The sequence below is a fragment of the Hylobates moloch genome, unplaced genomic scaffold (genome assembly GCF_009828535.3).
Source record: "Hylobates moloch isolate HMO894 unplaced genomic scaffold, HMol_V3 SCAFFOLD_11, whole genome shotgun sequence".
Lineage (NCBI taxonomy): Eukaryota > Metazoa > Chordata > Mammalia > Primates > Hylobatidae > Hylobates > Hylobates moloch.
The window spans coordinates 42,886,384-42,908,955 of record NW_026652286.1 but is presented as its reverse complement, the minus strand read 5'-3'; the positions used below and the strand labels follow the sequence as shown (position 1 = coordinate 42,908,955).

The following is a 22,572-nucleotide window of genomic DNA, read 5'->3' as shown; positions in this document are numbered from 1 at the left end:
ACTTCTTTTGCCTCATACAGTCCTTTTATATCTGTTCCATTATGCAATTACTTATGGTGGCTATGTGCTTTATGGGCTGATGTAACCTTTTGTTCATGTGTCGTTTCACTCAAAAGCTTTTTTATTTAACAGCTTTATTGATATATCATTTACATACTATAAAATTCACCCATTTATAGTGTATGATTCAATTGTTTTTAGTAAAGTCACAGAACTGTGCAAGAACCATCATCACAATTCAATTTTAGAACATTTTTATTATCCTTAAAAAGAAACTCATAATCACTAGCAGCCACTCTGAAGGAGATTTTAAAAAATGAAACATTGTAGCAAATTGCTAAATGACATCTCCTATTATGAGTGAGAGTCCAACTCCACCCCTTAACTCCTCAGTATCCATGATTATTCACAGCAGTATGGTTTCATTAGCCTACCTGTGGTTCTTTGCAGCAGCAGTCTTTCTCTTATAGATAAAAAATAATTCATTTACTCATCCATACATATATCCAGTAAATATTTCATAAGAATGTCCCATATTCTAAACATTATACTCAGTGATAGAGTTTTTTTTTTAAGAATATACCATAATTCTGTTTAGGATTTTAGTGTAGAAGATAGACAGGTTAACCAATAATTACATGTTAACCAATGATAAGGTTATCCTAGAGGCATGAACCAAATGCTTGGTGAATACAGTAGGTAAAAATCTTAGTTCACAACTTAGTTGTGTATAAAATACAGTTTCATTTACTTTTTTATAATTTGACCTATTTTATATTTTGAAGTCCCAACCTACTAGGTTGAAGAGAATTAGTCACAATAATTTGGGATTCTGTCTACTTATAGTCAAATTTTGAAAATCTTGTATTATACCAAGAAAAATTGCAGGTAGGTGGGTGATTGATTTGGCCAATGATGTCACCTTCTGTCAGTTTACTATTGCTCTCGTTAGTCTTTAATAAATAGAATGCATAGATTGCTATAAGTTGTCCATCTTGTCTCCTTATGTTCTCTTTAGATCCTTAGATATTCCCACCAATTTTGGACCACACTTGGGCATATGGGTCTTTGATTCATTCTCAGTTTGTCTCTTACACCCTGCATTTAATCCACTGGTAAATTTTGTCAATCTCTTTGAAAAATACAATCAGAAATTGATCACTCTTTCTCATCTCCAGAAATGTCACCTTTATTTAAGTCACAATTATCTCTCACTTGGGTAACTTCAGTAGTTTCCTAACCATTCTCCCTGCTTCCGATATTATCTCCTCCCCACTATCAAGTCTGTTTCACTACTGAAAATGTCATGGCCTGAGATGTTTTCTTCTTCATAATGTAATAAAAACAATAAATAACAAGAACAATAAATAACAAGAACAATAATATTTTATTATGCATTCTACATCCATGATACTAGGGCAAGTGTTTGTGGTAGACCGGATAATGGCCCCTAAAGATACCTATGTCTTAATGCCTGGAACCTGTGAATATGTCACCTTACATTGCAAAGGGACTTTGCAGATGTGATTAAAATTAAATAACTCGAGATGGCGAGATTAGATGGATTAGCTGGGTAGATCCAATATAGTCATGTGAGTCTTTAAAAGTGGAGAACCAGAGAGATGGCAGCATGAGAAGGATTTGATCCACTGTTGCTGGCTTTGAAGATGGCAGAAGGAGGCTACAAGCCACGGAATGTGGGAAGGCTCCAGAAGGAGAAAAGAAGAGAATTGATTTTTCCCTAGCCCCTCCATAAAGAAATGCAGCCTGGTGATTCCTTGATTTTAGCTCAGTGAGATCCATGTCAACTTTTGACTTACACAACTCTACAATAATAAATTCAGTAGAAGAATCCATTATTAGTTTGATTTATGTCTTAAACTATGTTTAAACCAAAAATTAGAGTGTAACTAACTTACCTAAGTTTCTCAGTTATAAATGGCACAAGTAGTATTCAAAGCCTGGGCTATCTGACACCCTTTCAGTTTTCAAAACTCATTTTCTAAAGAGTCTTCACATGACTATCCATCCAATCCACCACTACTTTCAATTTGAGTTATCTACACCCAAAAGCCTGTATGCATGCTGATGTGCCAAACTGAATGTTAACAGGTTGTCACTTGTGCATGCTTATACCTTGCACATAAAGGTTTTTTATTGTTGTGTTTCCGCACAGGAAACTTCTTGAGACCCTTGAAAACACTTTCTCTACCAAGTTGGGCAAATTGTAGGGCTGTGACTCTTTTCCCATTAGTCTCAGAAACTATTTGGGAATAGTCACATATTTATATTCTTATGGTTGAAAGAATGTTACTCTTATAAGAAAAATAAAGTTACAATAGTGGTACCACGTCAATTCTGTGCCAGAGCTTAGTACATGAAAATGAAACTAATGTGTGTACTGGTCAAAGCACCAATACACACACTGGCACACATACTTCAAAATATGGCTCTTCTCACTGCCATATTCTCATGCCAGCCTAGCAGAACAGTAGCTGGTAATTTAATTAAACTTTCTGAAAATTTGAGTTCAATGTTCCTCCATGAAATCACATAGCAACACACGTTATTAATACATTAATATTAACACCACTGAGTCCAGGAAACATATCATAGTCCGTGATGTCATTTGACTTCATATTAATGTTTCTGAAACTTGGTAATCCAAACAGGAAGTACCAAATTGGACACAAGAAAACTCTGCACTTGGAACTTGAAGTAAGCCTTATTTATTGACTGTCAACATTTTACTACAGTAAACAGTAAAATATTCTTGGCTATCAAATCAGCAAATGTTTTTTAAAACACATAATACATAGTGTTGTGTTGCTGCGTTACAGTGGACTAAGCATTGTTTTACAATGTTTGCATGAACTTTCTGGAAGCATATTTTCCAGTATATTGTTGTCTTAAAATGTCCATAATATTCCATTTCTAAAAATTTATTGGAAGGAAGATATCAGAGATGCAGACCATATTTTATGTACAGGAAAATTTACTGCCCCATTATTTACAGTGGTAAAAAATATAGATAAAAATTCTCAACGATACAGAATATATAAAGCATTTATATCCAGTCCTGGGATGTTATGCAACCTTTAAAATTTGTGCATATAGCAGCTCAAGTGGATGGTCATGCTTGATCAGGAAATAGAAAAACAAGTTTCAGGGCTAAGACCAGTACAAGGAGCAAGAGTTTAAGACATAAAAGAAACAGGGTTTGATACAGGAGCAAGAGGCCAGAGGCAAACCAGGTAATCCAGGGTTAATGCATTGAAATTGTAGAAATAAACTTAAAAGAGAACAAACAATAACAACAGCAACGAAAACGGGTTGCTGTGTGTTACTGTTTGAATATGTCTCCCATGTTGGAAATTTAATTCCCAAATTCATATCTTGATTAGATATGAAGCCTTTGGGAGATAAGTAGGATTAGATAAGGTCATCATGATGGGACTGGTGGATTTTTTAGAAGAAAAAGAGATCTGGGCTGACACACATGCCCTTGCCCTTTTGCCATGTGATGCCCTCCACCATGTAATGGCAGCACAAAACCTCTCTCCAGATGCTGGCACCATGCTTTTGAATTTCCTAGCCTCCAGAACTGTGAGCTAAATATACTTCTCTCCTTCAAAAATTACCTAGTATTTGGTATTCCTTTATAGCAAGAGGAAATAGATTAAGACACTATGTCAAAAACCATTTTGTTTATACTACTGTTTAGAAAAATTATCAGAACTCCATATGACCTACTAGCCCTCCATGGTCTGATGAAAGCCTCATTCACCTCTTTTCCTGGATCCAGCCATGTTGGATTTAGCAGTTTTCCTACCCTGTTGATATGGCCAACACTGACCATTCGATTTTGGTGTATATAGAAATGTCACTCCTCCTTACCTCTCCTTTTGAACTTCCGGCTATTCCTAATATTCCTATTTATTCCATTCCTCTCTGTTCCCACTATATCTTGTTGCACATGCTTTCATTAAAGTTCTTAAATTCTCTTTATTAAGAGAAATATTGTATAGACACTCTACATATATCTGGTATTGAACAAGAGCCTGAGGGTATAACAGTGAACATGATAGATATCACCCCAAATATTACACAGTTTGAAGTCTAGTGGGGGATACAAATAAGTAAATGAGAAATTAAAATACTGTATTATAATTACTCTACAAGTGGTATTCACAGAGATCTTTGCTATTGAAGGACCAATAATGTTAGCATCGCCTGGAAACTTGTTGGAAATGAAAAGAAAATTAGATCTTCTGAATTAGAACCTGCGCTTTTGCAAGATACCTAAGGCATTAATGTGCCATTCATATTTGTGAAGTGCTGGTATAGATCACCTAGGTACTGGGACTGTGTGATCAAGGGAGGCTAACCAAATGTAATTGATAATATGAGATCCGAGTGAGTGCAAAGGGTTTTGACGGGGGAGCTAGTAATGAGGGCAGGAGAGTAGAGTAGGGTGAGGAGATGACAGAAGGTTAAGGAAATGTTCCAGGCATGGTCAACTGCTGTGGTGTTTCATCTGCTTGGCGGAGTGAGGACCAAATTAGGGCACTGCAAAGTAGGGAAACCAAAAAGAAAAATTAAAAAAGGATAAAAAACCCCCACATAATTAAGCTTCCATTAATTTATCCACAATCTGTAAATCAGAAAATCTAGGATAAAAAGCTATTTTAATTTTAATATAAATAAAAAATAAAACTGTTTTGAATTATATTTGAAACAGAGTTTAGGAATCAGTAAACATCATAATACTGCCTCAGAGAATAGAATGAGAGAAGGCTCAGACCTGAGCCAAACCATGCCATGTTTAGGAAACTGAAAATGAGTTCTGTATGACTGAAGGAGAGAGAGTAGAAATAAATGTTTCTCCACCTAAAGCAGTCGCAAGGCCAGATTTCTGAGGACCTGGGAAGCCAAAGAATTGAAAGCAGGGTAATGTCCTGATCAGATTTGTGTTATAATGGTTGTCTATCTATCTGTCAGATACATGAGTTCCTTGAGAGTAGATACTACACCTTTTCATCTCAACATTGGAACATAGTATCTGACACATACTAGGCACTAAATGATAATTTAATAAAATTGCTATATTAATGAAAACAATAGTAATCATGATAAATAATAAAAATAAGTACAATGATTAATAACACATTTTGAGTGAGTGCAAAGTGTACTGTGCTAAGACCTTTTTATGGATCAATACTGGGTTATCTTATTTTACAACATAGACTTATAAAGCAGTATAACGATTTTCTCCACATTAAAAGCAAAAAACAGAGGTGATGTAGCCTAAGGTCACACGATTGGTGACAGAGCTGAGCTTTGGACCAAGGTTGTCTGGTTGTCTGGTTGGACCAAGTTTGTCTGGTTCCAAATACTTTCAGTTGAACCAATGCTATGTTGACGTTTAATGGACAGGTAGATGTAGGCAAGTGTGTAACATACTTAAGTCCTGGGACAGTACAATTAGAATAGACAACCAGTCAAAATGAGCATTGATAATTATGCCCTTCTTGTATCCACTGATTGTTAGGCCTTGGCTGGTGAATGGTTTAAATGTCTGGAGTTTGCACTAAAAAAGACTCTGAAGTTCTTCTGTGTTCCATTTTCTGCAGCTGTGTGTAGAAGATCAGCCTGCACTTGTGTCTGTGAGCATGAACCAGTGCTCCTCAGACTAGTATTCCTAGCATGGATAGTAAAATTTTCACATTTATTTCCCTGTAACAGCCTGGACATCTGTTTTTGCTTCTGTATCTTGAAAGCTTCTATTTAAATTGTGCATTTTTTCCCACGGAGTCTCATACATTATGTGGCACATTTATCTGGGACTGTTAAGATTTCCCCCCAACCCGTTGAAGTATTTATGGGGGAAGGTTATGCTTTTATTAGTACAGAAGATACCTAAAAAGAGAGCATATTTTCTCAGGTTCTTTATGAACTTCTGGGAAAAAATGCATCTTTCCAGATTTTCCTAGGGATCTAGAATCTTGTGACGTAAGAAGAAGAAAAAAATTAAACAGGATAATTAAATTTTCTGCTCTGTAGCAACTCTAACCGGAATAGTTACCTCGTCCCCTTCTTCCATATAGCAGGCCTTCGCAAGGTAATGGCCTCTTGATACAGCCTCTTATGCCAAGAAACATGTTTAAATAGTTGTCCTTGAAACTTACCAACCTTCCAAGCTCACCATTAATTGTGAAACGCCGTATCAATGACAAAGCTGAAAGCCAATTATGAGTATCCACAGCTTAAATAGAAGCTGTCTGTCAAACATGGTTAATTCTCCACCGCAGTGGTAAACATGCTGGTAGCAGTTTTAGGACAGAGCAGCCTAGTATCTCTGTAAGCTAGCAAGGGACACACAAGGGACTCATAAAGTTTTGTTGTCTTCCTTTAGTCACTTCCTCTTAAGTTGTCATTTTCTGTGACTATGCACAGGTTAGCAACAACTCCCAGGAAATTCAGGGGAGGGCCTGGGCCCTCAATCAGAAAACCACTGCACTACCTTCAGTGAATGTAGTAACTCAGCAACCCTTTTCCTATTTGGATTCAATGTCTCGTGATTGCTGTGAAACTGGCAAATGGCAGCTGAGCAAACTCAGCTGTTAATGATCCGTTAACAACACCACTTCTTCCTTACTCTGGCTCTATGCAAAGTTGTCCCACAGCTGTTTAGGGCTCAAATTGCTCTTGAATAAGAACTGAAATTGCAGTTCATCTACAGAATTATCTTTTGGGGACGAAAGAGTGAAGATAGATTGAAAATATGTTGCCTTTTACAATTTGTTATTTGGAGCACAAAGGGTTAATAGGACACAGCTGTAGGGAGTTCTCCCCTAGATATTTGCTTTTCTGCTGGGTAAATGACTCTCATCAGGTGACTTCTAGGCTCCTTATAAAGGCTCTTTTTCTCAAATCTGGTAGTTCTCCTATTCCTGAATTTTTTCCCTGTTTTCTCCTGGCAGAAGAGGACCTCCTTGTCCGGGGGCAGGGCTGATCAGGGGCTGATTACGCAGCTGTAGTAGTACAGCACGTTTCTGCAAGCAAGTTAGTGAGGTTGAGACAACTCTCACTTGCTTTGCATTAATTGATTCTCTGCTGTGTGGGATGATCCTTCAAATAGCAGGGGGCAGGATCAAATAACCTCACCTTCCAGACCCAAGAATTCTTCTGTGCACAAGGTCAGTGTTGTAGTGCGTTGAAGACATTTATAAATAAATTAGTTACTGTATAACCTTCAGATAGTATATGAAACAAACACAGAAGTATTCAGAGTAAATTAGTGAGCATGAACTCAGTAGTGTATTTTCATACATTATGTCAACTCAAAAATATCATTGTAGCATTCAAAATAGTTATTCCAAATATAGACTACAGTCATCAGCATGTGTTTGTTCATGCCACAGTAAAAAAAAAAAAAAATTTAAGGAGTTTGCGAGAGCATGGCGTTTGGAGTAAGAACAGAGCTCAATTCCTGAATCTGCCATTGGCTTGTTGGGTGAGTTTGAGAATGTCATACGGTTCCTCTGAGACTCAATTATCTAATCTTAGCCTGCTTTCCCACCCGTAAAGGGGAGTTACTAATACCTAATAATGGTGTTGTGATAGTAATGAATGTGAAGCATTGTTGTGAGGGCTATCTATTTAGAAGTTCCTAGTAGTCTGGTAACAGGGATGTTTAAGTTACAGGCTTTGTCATGGAAGAATTCTCAGTGGGGGAGAAAGAGACAAAGAGATCTGTTTAAGAAGAGTTTAATATTTGCTCATTAGTTTTAGTGCAGGACAACTCAAGACTGGTTTTGAGACAGACTCAAGACTTGGTCTTGAGACAACTCGAGAATCATAGAATTTTTTTTAAAAAGCTATTATTGGCCGGGTGCGGTGGCTCAAGCCTGTAATCCCAGCACTTTGGGAGGCCGGAGTGGGCGGATCACGAGGTCAGGAGATCGAGACCATCCTGGCCAACATGGTGAACCCCGTCTCTACTAAAATACAAAAAATTAGCCGAGTGTGGTGGCATGTGCCTGTAGTCCCAGCTACTCGGGAGGCTGAGGCAAGGGAATTGCTTGCACCTGGGAGGAGGAGGTGATTGTGCCATTGCACTCCAGCCTAGCAGGGGTTGGAGGGTGGGGGGGGTGGAGGGGGGGAGATGTTCTTGGACCCATGTTTGCTAATAGAGTTCCCTCTGTTGCAAGAATCCTGTTATGTTTCCCTTTGATTACAGGAGTTGAAGAAAGATGCTATGAGCTATGTACAGTGGAAAGAGGGACTCAGAGATTCAGTGAAGTAAATTGTTTGGCACATAGAAGGCATTAAATACATTACCACTAATTTTATTAGAGAGAAATATAGCCAAGTACTTAATCTGTTGGGCTTTTCTTTTATGTTTTATTTTTATTTTTGCTGTTTACAATATAGCTATTCTATTTATTTTTATTGTGATAAAATCACACTTGTAATCCCAGCACTTTGGTGGCCAAGGCAGGTGTATTCCTTGAGTTCAATAGTTCAAGACCAGCCTGGGCAACATGGAGAAACCTCATCTCTTCAAAAAATAAAAAAATTATCCAGGCATGATGGTGTGTGCCTGTAGTCTCAGCTACTTTACAGGTTCTTTACTTGGCAGGCTGAGGCAGGAGGATCACTGCAGCCTGGAAGTTTGAGGCTACAGTGAGCCGTGATTGCGCCACTGTACTCCAGCCTGGGCAACAGAGCAAGACCCTATCTCAAAAAAAAAGAAAGAAAGAAAGAAAGAAAAGAACACAACATGAGATTTACTCTAACTTTTAATCGCACAATACAGTATTGTTAACTATAAGTAAAATGGTGTATATCAGATCTCTGGAACTAATTCTTCTTTAGTAACTGAAACTTTATACCTGTTTAACAGCATCTCCCCCATTTTTCCCTCTCCCTAGTCTGTTACAATCACCATTCTACTTTCTGTTTCTATGGGTTTGGCTAAGAGATGCTTCACATGTAAGTGGAATCATGAAGTATTTCATTTCAGTTTCATCCATGTTGTAGCATGTGTCAGAATATTACTGCTTTTAAGGTTGAATATATTCTATTACATGTATGTCTTGTGCTTTCTTTATCCATTCATTTGTTGATGGACATTTAGGTTGTTTCCATATGTTGGCTATTGTGACTAATTCTGCAATGAACATGGAAGTGCAGGTATCTCTTTGACTAACTGATTTCCTTTCCTTTGGATATATACTCAGAGTGGATGTGCTGTTTTTCACAGTGGTTGCATGATTTTACATTCTCTCCAACTGTGTACAATAGGTCCAGTTTCTTCTCATTCTTGTCAACACTTGCTATTGTTTTTTATTATAAGTATTTTCATAGCTATGAGGTTATATCTCACTGTGATTTTGATGATTTTGATTCGCATTTATGTGATTAGTAATGTTGAGCATCTTTTTATATTTGTTGGCCATTTGTATGTTTTGTTTGGAGAAATCTCTATTCAAGTCCTTTGTGCATTTTTAAATTGAGTTATTTTTGTTTTTGCTACTGAGTTCCTTATATATTTTGAATATTAACCCCTAATCAGGTATTTGGTTTGCAAATTGGGTTTATTTACTATAATAAAAAGAACATTAAATTGAGAGGCTGCTTCCTCATTTTTAAAATAAAGAGTGTATGACCTTAAGGTCATTACTTGCTCTCCACTTCAACTGGGAAAATAAATGTTTTTATCACTAGGTCCAAATTTGAGCAAAGTCCTTGTCTCAAAGATAAATATCAGATTACTGAGAAAACTGTTTTCCTCCTATGTTAAAATATGTTCTTATGGTTGCATGAATTTAACTTATAATTTGAGGGGGCCACATATCAGGAATCACACATATGTGGAAATATTAAGCACTGGGGTTTATCACTATTTTCGGAAGCAGTTCATTCATTTATTTAATAGATACTTTTAGATGCTGTTGTGCTAACCATTTTTTTCTGGCTCTGAGATCATAGGTTTGAAAAAAAACGGTCCTTGTGTTTTCCTGGGAGTCATTTTTACCTTAGTGGCCATGTCTCCTCAATTTCATTAGAGGGTGCTTCTTCTGGTCTTTTCTTTAAATACTGCTGTTCCCCAGCACTCTGTCCTCAGACTTCATTTCCCTTAGATTTATTACTCTAAGATATTTTTCACTGATCCTGTGACTTCAACCATAGACATTAGTTTCACAACTCTCAAGCCCTATTATCAGGGCAGGAGTCATTTTCCCTAAGATGCAGAAGTAGGTACATGTCTCAATTCTTGTATGTAAAGTCACAGGTGAAAAAGTGAAGCTTATCTTCCAACTGAGATCCAAGGGTTGACTTGAAAATCCATAGATTTTGTTTTGTCTTGCATTGCCTCTCAATTCAAAATTTCCAGCCACTATCTTTTTTTTTTTTTTTTTGTGAGAACTCAAAGAGGCTTCCTGTATTGAACATTTTTCCTTCTTCTCAAATACCTAGAGAAATGCCCTCTTGAACACACTTCCTGTAACCAATTATTCTTACTGATGTCTAAGCTCCTGTCTATTCATTCGGGGGGTTGCAATGAAGATAACTAAGTTAACTTACACTCAAATATTTCCTTTCTCGGAGTCAGACCTTCTTAAAGTAGCAAGTCTAATTCTAATGCACACACTAACACTGTAGGTATTTAATTTTTTTTGAGTAAATACATGCATGAGTGAGTGAAAGGGGAACATAAATATGTTAAAAACCAAACATTCTTTCTATAGATAAAAAAGTGTCAGAAAACTTAAGACAAGAAGCAATATACAGAAACATTTTCAGTCCTACAGATTTATGGATCTGGGTGAGCACACACTTAGATCTCCAGAGAAAACCTCCTTCCCCCAGCCAATCTATTCTCAATGCCCTTTTGCAGAAATGGAAAATTGAGAAACTTGCTCAGGTAAATACTCCAGTTATTATCCATGACTTTCCAATGAATTCCTTTGTTCTTGTTAAGGTTATTTAAGCCATCTTTTTTCAGGCAGAATTTCCTTTGAACATAGTCAACTTCTCAATTATTACATGTATAAACAAACCTTTTTTCTACTATCACCCATCGTGGCCCATTTAGATTTAATTGTTTCTTTCCTGGTACTTAGTTTTATTTATTTATTTTTTTCACTCAATAGCTGTTGTGTATTTATTTGATCAGGAGTATTTTACTAGAAAATGTTTAATATTATCTTATTCTCTTACTTTCATTGGGTCACATGGACTTACAAACTTTAATGCACCTTAGGGTTTTTGCCACAGAAACTGAGAAGTGAAGAAAAGCGGGGTGAATTTCCTGTTGTGTTTCTTATGGTTGCCCAGAAATATCCTATCTGCCCATGTACATACAGTCATAGAACTGGGAAATATTTTCTATTATTGAAACTAATCTCCTGTTTTATGTATGTGTATATAAATATCCTGAAGCCCAGACGTAATATAATGGGAATCTTGCTAAAAACCAGGTTTCTTTACACAATTTAATGTCTGTGTCCTCTCCTAGTTCATTCAAGAACACATCTAAGAAAACAGTAAGTGGCTATGCATTTTTATTGAAGAATAGGACGTGGTTCTCTAGTGATGATAAATTGTATGGTATATAGAAGAGAGTGAAAATGCTTTTCTTTTCCATTATTATAGGACATGGTTCTTTTCCTCAAAGACATCTGCTTCTTCACTCATCATGCCATCCTTCAACCAGAGCATTTTCCACCCTGCAGTCTTCTTCCTTACTGGCATCCCTGGCCTTGAAACCCCTCAGATCTGGACCTCCATCCCATTCTGTTGTCTCTATGTCATTGCTATCTCTGGGAATGGCATGATCCTGTTTGTCATCATCACTGAGTCGAGCCTCCATGAACCCATGTATTATTTTCTCTCCATGCTATCCTTCATGGACCTAGGTCTGTGTCTTTCTACATTGACCACCATGCTGGGTATTTTCTGGTTCAATGCTCGAGAAATCAGTTTTGATGCCTGCATTGGCCAAATGATCTTTATCCACGGCTTCACATTCATGGAGTCCTCAGTACTTTTGGCAATGGCCTTTGACCGCTTCATTGCCATCTGTAACCCACTGAGATATGCCACAATCTTAACCAATTCACGGATTATTAAAGTGGGCTTTGCAATTGTTCTTAGGGGGACAACAGCTCTAGTGCCTCTACTCCTGCTCCTTAAGTGCCTCTCCTTCTGCCGTAGTCATGTGCTCCACCATTCCTACTGCTTCCACCCTGATGTGATGAAGCTCTCATGCACAGACACATGGATCAACAGTGCATTTGGCCTGGCCATTGTTATCTCTACTGCTGGCTTAGACTCAGTCTAAGTGCAGATTCCTCAATTCCACTCCAGAACTACTTAAACAGAAACCCTTGAAATGGAACCCACAAATTTGCATTTTAATAAGACATTTATGGATTATCATGTATGACAGAGTAACAATTTTCTGGGGTCTATCCACTTTGATGAATTTTATATATTTCTGAAAAACACCAGTAATATATTGCCTCTAAGTCTTTGATTATTTTGCCCTCTCTGACTGAAATACCCACCTTTTTCTTTTCCTGATTGTTCCATTTATTATTGTTTCAGGTGCTGTTAATAAATCTTTGTCTTATAGGTAGTCAGATTTATCTCCCCCTACTGCTCTGAAACTTTTTGAAAATGGGCATTGGACTTTGGGAATTCATGTATCTTGCACAGATACAAGTGCAGTGCTTTATTAATAATAGCTACTTAATGTATGCTTATTGAATTAAATTTATTTTTATATAACTTCACATATATACTGACATATTTTGAGCATCTTCATTTTGGCAAACACTGTGGAAGGGAGGTACTAGGGATAAAATAATGAACAGGGAAGGCACAGCCTTCATTCTTAAGGTGTTTAAATCTGACTAAACATATCTAAATTGAAACAATATTTTAATCAGTTGTTACTTACAAACTGTGTACAAAACATTATACCATATACTAAGAGTAGTCAGATGGCGGGCTCTCTTTCTCCCAGTAGAAGCCTGAACCAGTGGAAAAACAACCAGCCCAGGAGATACTTGACTTGATAAGAAAAACATAGCTCCTAGAAATTTACTGTTTAATAGAGAAAATATAATATGCACTCATTTCTAAGCAATAAAAGCATAAACATAAATTATTTAAATTTCATATGGATAGTTATGAAAAGTTTTCAAAAATAATTTTGAAGCTGGAGCAACCACATTTTTGGGTGTATCTTAAAATAAATGTACTAAGAATGTTATTGTGAAAGTAACAATTTTGATTCATGCTTTAATAATGTAATTTATGAAGTGTCAATTACAGATAATCTTGCATAGTATAGTTGTATGTACCTTAATAAAATCCACTTTGAAGTATATTTATTTTCTCTCTTTATAAAATAATACTTTATATTTTTTCTTATTTCTAAGTTTTTTTTCTTTTAATCTTACAGCTTATACCTCTTATTTTTCCCTACTATCTATGTTATACTCTGAATTCAACAACATCCAATACTATGGTCTATATATTTTGCTTTTATTTATAGTCCATCTGAAACAATGGTTGTTTAAAACTGCCAGAACTAATGCTGAAAATAGTAGTCTAGTTAATCTGAAGTAGACTTTGAAAGAGTAGGCGGTGGGGTATTGAAGTTCTGTTTGAGAATGTCTTCTAAATTGACATTTCTATAAACTGATATATCAGAGTTTAGGGGGAAGATGTGATATTTGTACCATTCAGGTTGATATTGAAACCAAGCAGAAAACTGCAATATATTAGGGATTCTCAAATTAGGTGCCCAACTTCCTCAGCTGCTTCATGTGGAGCTGTAAAAATGAGTTTTTCTAGGGAAGAGGAAAGATTAAGTTCCATGCTCTGTAATTTGTATTATGTTATTTAGATTCAAATGACTTAAGATGCATAAAAGATCTTCATGCCTAACATAGATCCTGTCTCCCTATTTAGCTTCATCTCTCCCCTACACTGGCACCCAGGGTTCCAAGTGAGCTGAGTCTGTTATTAGTCACCTTCTGTTCTTCCTACGCTCTGTGCTCCATTGTCTCCTGACAGACCTGGTTCTGAGTTTCCTGCAGGATAAACACAACTCTTCTGTACTGTCCTCATAAATATCCCTCATTGTAAACACTGAGTTCTATGTCTGTTTCCACAAGGGGTTCCCTCCAAGGAGCTCTGGAGGAAAATGACTCTGTTTTATTCTCTGTATTACCAGTACGAAGTCCTAGAATATGAAAGATACTTCAAATGTTCCATGAAAGAATAAATGAAGATTTTTTGGGGGCATAGAGTGAAGCACAAGCAGAGGGGTTTCTAAAAATATATAAAATTCACGTAAATAATATAGGAGGAAGATAAGTTTATCAGTTGGGTGTGGGAGTGGTGTGAAGATGAGGGGCGATCTTGTGGGGTTTTTTTGGAGGGTGTGGTTACTCACAAATTTACTTTTAAGAAAATTTTATCAACACATAAGATCAAAGACCTGTAACAGCAGTCCCTTCATGGAAACTATAAAAGTACATGAAGTAGAAGGAGAAGGAAGCCATGAAGTAGAATGAGCCCTTGGGAAGCTTCATACTCTGGGGGCTGCAGAAATCTCCACCAGGAGATTATTAAGAGCTTTCAGGCATCCTGAGATATGGCTTTGTATATATGCTACCTATTTCTGGGTAGAATACATCCCCAGCTCCTCAGGCCCCTTTCTGGAAAACAGGCAGGAAAGAACACATCCTTACACTTTGTACGTAAAACTGCTGCATTCAGGAAAAGCATCACACTTTACACGCCCTGGTTTCTTTTAAGAACGAGGGAGACTATTAGCTGCAGAAAGCTCTCGTGGGTGCCTAAGGAAAATTGTGGAAATCTATTTTCTGAAATCTATATTTTCCAGGAACATTCTATTCTGAGGAGGTTTGATTGGTCTATGAGCCATTTGTTTTGCTGCTTAGAGCAGGCTGTTAATGTGTCCATGCAATTTTAAGTTTCCTGGTTAGTTGTGTCACATTTTATAGCTGCCACTGAAGGTCCTAAGGTCAACAGCCACTACCAACATCACACACACTGACACCGCCATTCTTATCCTCATCCTTATCTTCATTTACCAATATCAAGTGACTCCCACGTCCCACACACTGGTCAGCATATTATATGTTTTACAATGTTATCTCGTTTCATCCTTACAAAGTAGTGCCATTGGTGAACTACCAGTTTCACATTAGTGGAATCTGATGTAAAGTGCTTATTTGGAGAACTCTGGCTAGCTCTAGGTGGCAGAGACAAAATTTGAACCTAGGTTTGTATGACCGTATAACAATATCACTTACTCTGTAATCGGAGAAGAAAGATAAGTCAAAGTAGCCCAGGAAATAACTTGCAACACATTCTTACAATAGATCTGGAGTGTTATCTTGATATAATAGGAAGACAATTACTGTCAACAAATGGGAGGGCACATAAAAGTTAACCCTCCAATACTAGGACAGAGTCTTCCATCAGTAAAACCCCAAATCTCTCTCTCTCTCTCACACACACACACACACACACACACACACACACACACACACACACACACATACTATTCAGTTTGTGAGAACACTGGAGAGCTCTGTGTGATTCTTCCAGGAGCCACATATATAATTTTAGGCAACACAGCATGTTTTAAATAGACAAAATTGAATGTGTTAAGGTCCTGAGAAATGTTCAGAATCTTGATCAGTTAACAACTCTTGGATTGAATTTACATCAACTTGTATATATTGTATGCCCACACTTATCAAAATATATTTCAAGGTATTGGGAATATAATGATGAAAAAACAATGAACTACCTTCCAGTAACTTAATTTTGTTAGAGAGGCATATTTGATCATACAATGGAACAAACACTATTCTAGATGCATAAATATAAAAGAATATAACTCCAGAGGAAGAAGTAAGTTCTTCTGACTTGACTTAGAGTAGGTGATGCTACCAAATGCTTCCTGAAATAAATTCATGTTTAATTGATACATGGTTCACTGGATCAAATAGTGGATCTAAAATTTTTTGTCTTATTTAAAAAGAGAGAACTACATGAATTAAGCAAGCACATTAGTGTGAAAGAACTTGCTATATTTGGTAGTTTGGTGAAGTAAGGAAAAGCCCAGGTGCAGTATATAAAAAGATTTCTGAGGGTAGGGAGGAAGGTCACTGATAAAACTGGAAGATAAATATGGTCAATCAAGAGACATTTCAGAAGTTGAACCTATAAAGATTTGGAGACTGGATAGCCTTGACAGGTGGGGTTGGTAGAATTCTGAAAGGGCCCTAAAGATTTCTGCCCGCCCTGGCGTACTTGTCCTGAGCAATACCCATGCCTTGGGTGTGTGAGTGAGGCCTATGAATGTGATGGGATATCACTCCCATGATTACGTTGCATTATATGGCAAAAAGGGTTTAACAGATGTAACTAAGGTCCCTGATTGCCTGACTTTGAGTTAATCAAAAGGAAGATTATCCTGGTAGGGCTTACCTAATCATAGAAGTCTTTAAAAGAGACAAGAATCTTGAAGGACGTTCTCCTGCTGGATTTGAAGACCTAAGATATCACGTTGTGAGAAGAACACATGACTGGGACTGAGGGTAGCCTCTAGAAGCTAAAAGCCCAGCAAGAAATTAGAGACCTCAACCATATACCACAAGGAACTAAATTCCTACAGCAATCTGAGTGAGGATTGTAAGGACCCTCCTCTCCAATTAAGAACATGGTACTGGCTGGAACTTTAATTTCAACCGTGCGAGATCCTGAGTAGTGCACCTAGTTTTGCTGTGCTCAGACATCTGCCTTACTGAACTGTGAGGTAATATATATGTCTTGTTTAAAGTCACTGAAGTTTTAGTAATTTCTTATGCAGCTATAGACAACTAATGCAACAAATTATGTTTTGATCAAAAACAGAACTAGATTTCAAATATAGGTATGAACCATGAGGGAGGGAAATGAGGACAGACAAATCATTTTATGAGTTGTTGGTGTAGGAAAGGAGATACACATAGCAGGGATGCAGGCTAAGAAGAACGTTGTTCTTGTTGTTTTTAATTATATTTAGATTGAGGAATAAATCGTATTTTATATAGATTGTATGAATAGCACAAATCTCTTACCCTTTTGAAGCAAAAAAGATAATTACATACTTGATCTCTCTTACCTCTTTTTTTTGAGATGGAGTTTCACTCTTGTTGCCCAGGCTGGAGTGCAATGGCGTGATCTCAGCTCACTGCAACCTCCGCCTCCCAGGTTCAAGTAATTCTCCTGCCTCAGCCTCCTGAGTAGCTGGGAATACAAGTATGTGCAACCACGCCCGGCTAATGTTTTGTATTTTTAGTAGAGATGAGGTTTCACCATGTTGGCCAGGCTGGTCTTGAACTCCTGACCTCAGGTGATCCACCTGCCTCGGCCTCCCTAAGTGCTGGTATCACAGGCATGAGCCACCGTGCCCAGCCCTTTCTTACCTCTTAAACACTACCTTTCAGCACATTGTAGCTTACACTTTAGTGGCTTTTCTAAAATATCTGAAACCCCATTGCCTTTGAATATGCTTAGAATTTCTTTCGTGATGATTTTCACTTATCAGCCTCTGCTTGACAATTCTTTACTTACTCAGAGAAGCTGTTTGACTCCATCCCCTCCAGTTTTCTAATATATATACCTCTGTATTTTAAATACAGTCTTTTTATTTGTTTGCACATTTGTTTTCTGAACTATCCTATTATTTCCTAATGATCCTCAGGGCAGGTGCAATACTTCACTTGGCTCTGTATCTCAACAGTCTGGATCGCAGCTTGCACTCAGTAACGTTTGATGTTAAACAAAACTAACATCCAAGATAGATTGAGACTAGGTAATGCAGGTTGTCTGGAAAGGTGTAAGAGCTCTTCTTTTTAACCTGGAAAGATGAAGAAAGGGTGAGAAAAACATAGTTGTAGCGGAAGAAGAGATGAAATGAGAAAGAGATATTAACCAGTGGATATTACCTAAATTAGATTTAGAATAATTCCATGTTTTTTTTGTTTTTGTTTTTGTTTTTTCTCAGCTACCAGATAAAGAGACAAGTAGATACATGAGGGTGGGGGTTGGGGATAGATGTTGGAAAACAATGTGTATACACTTTTTTAACTTTAATTTTTCTCTTTAATGATAATAACTAACATTTGGTAAGTTTTTTACCATAGTGAGATGCTCTGCTGAGATTTTCACATATGTTAATTTAATCTTCACAATAGTCCTGTGGATATGCATACCATTGTTACTTTAGAGATGGGGAAAATGAGGCACATACAGTTTAGTAACTCATCATATGGTAACCCAGCTGGTAAATGTCAGAGTATTTTAACCCAGTTAAAATTTATAACATGCAGCTGTAAAAAACGTTGACTTGGGATGCAGGATAAAAATTCATAACATTCAACTATCCACAATACGTCATATTGGAGGCGCCATATATTCTAATTATGGTTTATACATAAGTATATGTTTTTATATCTAACTCACACTTGTTATGTGGTATGAAAATTTCTTAGGTACAGTTTAAATTTTAATATCATGAATAGACTGTATGTTTATCCAGGGTATTATCACACTGCAGATAGTAGGGGATCAACAAATGTTGGCTATTTATTAGACATACTGGATTTGATTCTGATTGAAAGAAAATAGCAGGAGATAAAGAGAGGATTTTTTGGATGGGCCTCCGAAAGCTAGTGTAATTCAATTACTGTATCAGAATCACTGCATATATTACTATTTGTCTAAAATATCATACAACACTTTTCACACACTTCAACAAATATTTGCTGACTACCTACCACTTGAAGTCACTTATCAGACATGTGAACTTAAATAAGACGGAATGCTGCTCTCTTCGTTTTTGTACAAATTCTGTATCCTCAGGGAACCATTCATTTCCTGTTTTCTGCTCCTTTGTTTGATGTGGCCTTCATTCGTTGTTGCCATTAACCAATCTTTATGAGCTTTCTATATAAGATAGACATTATCTTTTATAAATGTTTACTTGGTGAAATAATTTCAGATTAAATGCATAATAAATACAGTTTATCATTGCCAGACACTCAGCTTAAGATTCTGCCCTTTGAGTTCAATATGTCAACTTTGCAGAATATCACCTCCACTTCCATCATTTTCCTGCTCACTGGTGTTCCTGGGCTGGAAGCCTTCCACACCTGGATCTCCATTCCCTTCTGCTTCCTCTATGTAACTGCCCTTTCAGGAAACAGCTTGATCCTCTTTGCCGTCGTCACTCAGCCCAGCCTCCACAAACCCATGTATTATTTCCTCTCCATGCTGTCCACCACTGACCTCAGCCTGTCCATATCCACTCTGGTCACCATGCTGGGTACATTCTGGTTCAATGTGAGGGAAATCAGCTTTAATGCCTGCTTGTCCCAGATGTTCTTTATTCAACTCTTCACTGTCATGGAATCTTCAGTGCTGTTGGCCATGGCTTTTGATTGTTTTGTGGCCATTACTAATCCTCTTAGATATGCTTCTGTCTTAACTGATCTTAAAATAGCACAGATTGGAGTAGCAATTATCACCAGGGGAACAATAACACTGACTCCTATGGTGTTGCTTCTTAAAAGACTGTCCTACTGCTGCAACCACGTGCTCCACCACTCCTATTGCTTTCACCCTGATGTGATGAAGCTCTCATGCACAGACACCAGGATCAACAGTGCAGTTGGGCTGACTGCCCTGATTGCCACTGCTGGGGCGGATTCTATCTTTCTTGTCCTTTCTTATATTTTGATCATCAAGACTGTTCTCAGCATTGCTTCCCCAGAAGAAAGGAAGAAAACCTTCAGCACATGTATCTCCCATATTGGGGCTGTTGCTGTATTTTACATTCCATTGATCAGTCTGTCCTTTGTTCACAGGTTTGGGAAGCAGGCCCCACCATATGCGCATACTTTGATTGCCAATGCCTACCTACTAATCCCTCCTGTAATGAACCCCATCATCTACAGTGTGAAGACCAAACAGATACGCTAGGCTGTGCTAAAAGTTCTCCATTCTAGCATGGCAAAGAACTAGATGAACGTTTCAGTTTTTTCTAGTCTTTGTCATTTTATAGATGAGTAAAATGCCATTCAAAGAGGTTAATATGTTTAGACTCATGCTTGTATTTAAAGTTTCCCAAAATACAACTTAGTTTGAAGTAAGAAGACTGTGAACTCAGAGAGATTAATATGAGCTGAAGATTCTCAAGGATACCATTCTTTTCCTTTGATAGTCATGATGATAATAACATTTCTGTATTTGAGATGAATCATTTTCAAAGACTTTGTTAACCAATGGCCCAGCTTAGTTTGCAAATGTGGTATTATTTTGTTTTAAAAAAACGGAAAAAGAGTGTCTACTTATTATTTAAACTTCTCCTTTAAAGAGATAAATAACGTCACGCTGCTCTCAAATGGAAATAAAAAGTGTGTTAACAATTTCAAATTACTGAATCTTATAAACGAAATTTACCATAGACAGCTTGCCGTGTCCATGGTTACTCAAATGTTCCAAATATTTTTACTTTCCTTTGCCTCTGGCCTCCTTGACCTCCACATTTAACAGCTAGTATAATAAATAAATATTTTATTGCATTGTCAGTAACCTAACTGTATTTGGTCAAATATTCATACTTTCTCCCAGCTCTTCAGGGAAGATGTCAAGCATAAGCATTCTGTGAAATACAACTATGCTTAATTCAACTCCAATCTGTATAGTTTCTTCAGAAGTAGTAATGTCATGCTTATTGCTGAACAAGCGTGTTCCTGCTTTTGGGAAATACCGTCTTCAAATAAATTAATTTTCTGTAAGGCCTCAAGATTAACAGAAGCAAATACAGAAATATTTTAATCTGGTGGGATTTATAATGCTATGCTTGGACCTTATCCCCAAGGAAAGTTGAAGTGGATATGCTATTCAGGGTCTAGAGTGAAAAACAGAAATCACACCAGTGACTAACACAGGAGGCATTTAGTACAAAGAACTGGATAAACAGGTATTAGAGGACTGAAAGGGAAAAAAAGGAACACAGGAATAATGCGGGGATAATAATTACAGGAAGTTTCCTCTACTTATATGACCTTGGGAACAAAGAGAATAGTTTGGGCTTATTAAAAACTGTAATTTTGGTGGAGCGTTCCCCCAAGAGCTTATATTCTGACCTATAATGAGAGGGTGCTGCTCTTTTGGTTCTGGTACCTTAGGAGCTCAAAGGATGGAGAACATGGGGCCAAGAGCCAACCTTACAGGAAAGGGGACTTCCCCGCTACAGCTCATACCTCAGGAACACCAGAGAAAGACCTCTCGTGGAGTTGGGACTTAGGTCCCTGAATACAGCCCACTGATGGTTGATTCTATTTCTTCTGAGGGGCATGATGAGATTATTGTTGGAAGTGTGGGAAAAAATAAAACTAGAAACTGGAACCAATGCATCTGGGCAAAGAACTATTGCTGTGATGGCACTGATAGGTACAATAAGCAAACATGATAGACATATTTGTCCCTACAGCAGCTTCCAGTGTCCTAGCCTCCCCCAATTAATGGACCATAGCAGGGAACCAAACGATTATTCTGATTCATGAGTTGCAGCCTTCTTATCAAAAGCAGAGTCTATAGAATGGTGGATTTGGAGCTGAGAAAGCCAACAGCCACCACAATGGAGTAAGGTGCTTGTAACGCAAGCTCAATATGGTCGTGATAGGGGTCTTATTAGGTACTCCATCCTGGACTGCTGTTAATAACAGCAGTAACTAATAACTACAGCCAGCTAAATGCTTTCACAGTTCACCAAGTATCATTACATGCAATCTTCCGAAAGGATGCTAGTTGACAATTTTGAGGTATTTCTTGGGGATGTTTTCTCTCCTTTCTATCAAATATCTACTTCTCCTAGGACATGCCCCCTCTCTCCTCCACCACTTCAGGTCTCCTGTGCAATGGCCAGCAACAGAGTTTCAAGTTGTGTCTGAGTTAATATCTGTTTTGGAGCTTACTGGCTTTCAAGGACTCTTTGTCTTATCTCTCATCTTTCCAACTGCTCTCATGTCTGTTCATGAATGGATTTTTTCCCAAAGACAGAGAGTATGGCATATCTATTTTTAGGTGATATATTTTGACTGGAAACTTGTGCTCATTATTTTCACTGTCATCTTAATATCCAGTTCTAGTGTCCATTATTTTGTGCTTTTCTTCATGCTTCAGGGTGTTGACCAAAATGGACTGCATCATCGGGTTCTCTTGTGAGCTGACTTGGGGTTGGGTTCACAAAACCAAAGGCACCGGAAGGAGAATGTAGAGTTGGAGGAGATATTCTGCTTTGACAATGTTTCATCCTCCCGCTTTGGCCCCTGGAATCATAATGGTTTCTCACTATCACCAGTCTCCAGGCATCTCAGCATCCCTCGTGATAACGGTTTGGATCTCTGTCCTGACCCAAATCTCATGCTGAAATGTAATCCCCAATGGGTTACATCTTCC

At 37.6% G+C, this 22,572-nt stretch overlaps 1 protein-coding gene across 1 annotated transcript; it reads left to right on the top strand.

Annotated features, from left to right (window-relative positions):
• The first annotated feature begins 11,707 nt into the window (after nt 1-11,707).
• Nucleotides 11,708-20,088, top strand: LOC116477360 (olfactory receptor 51F2-like). Its single transcript, XM_032168072.2, has 2 exons — nt 11,708-12,347; nt 19,820-20,088. Exons 1-2 carry the CDS (start codon nt 11,708-11,710, stop codon nt 20,086-20,088), a joined length of 909 nt encoding a protein of 302 aa, XP_032023963.2.
• Nucleotides 20,089-22,572: the final 2,484 nt, after the last annotated feature.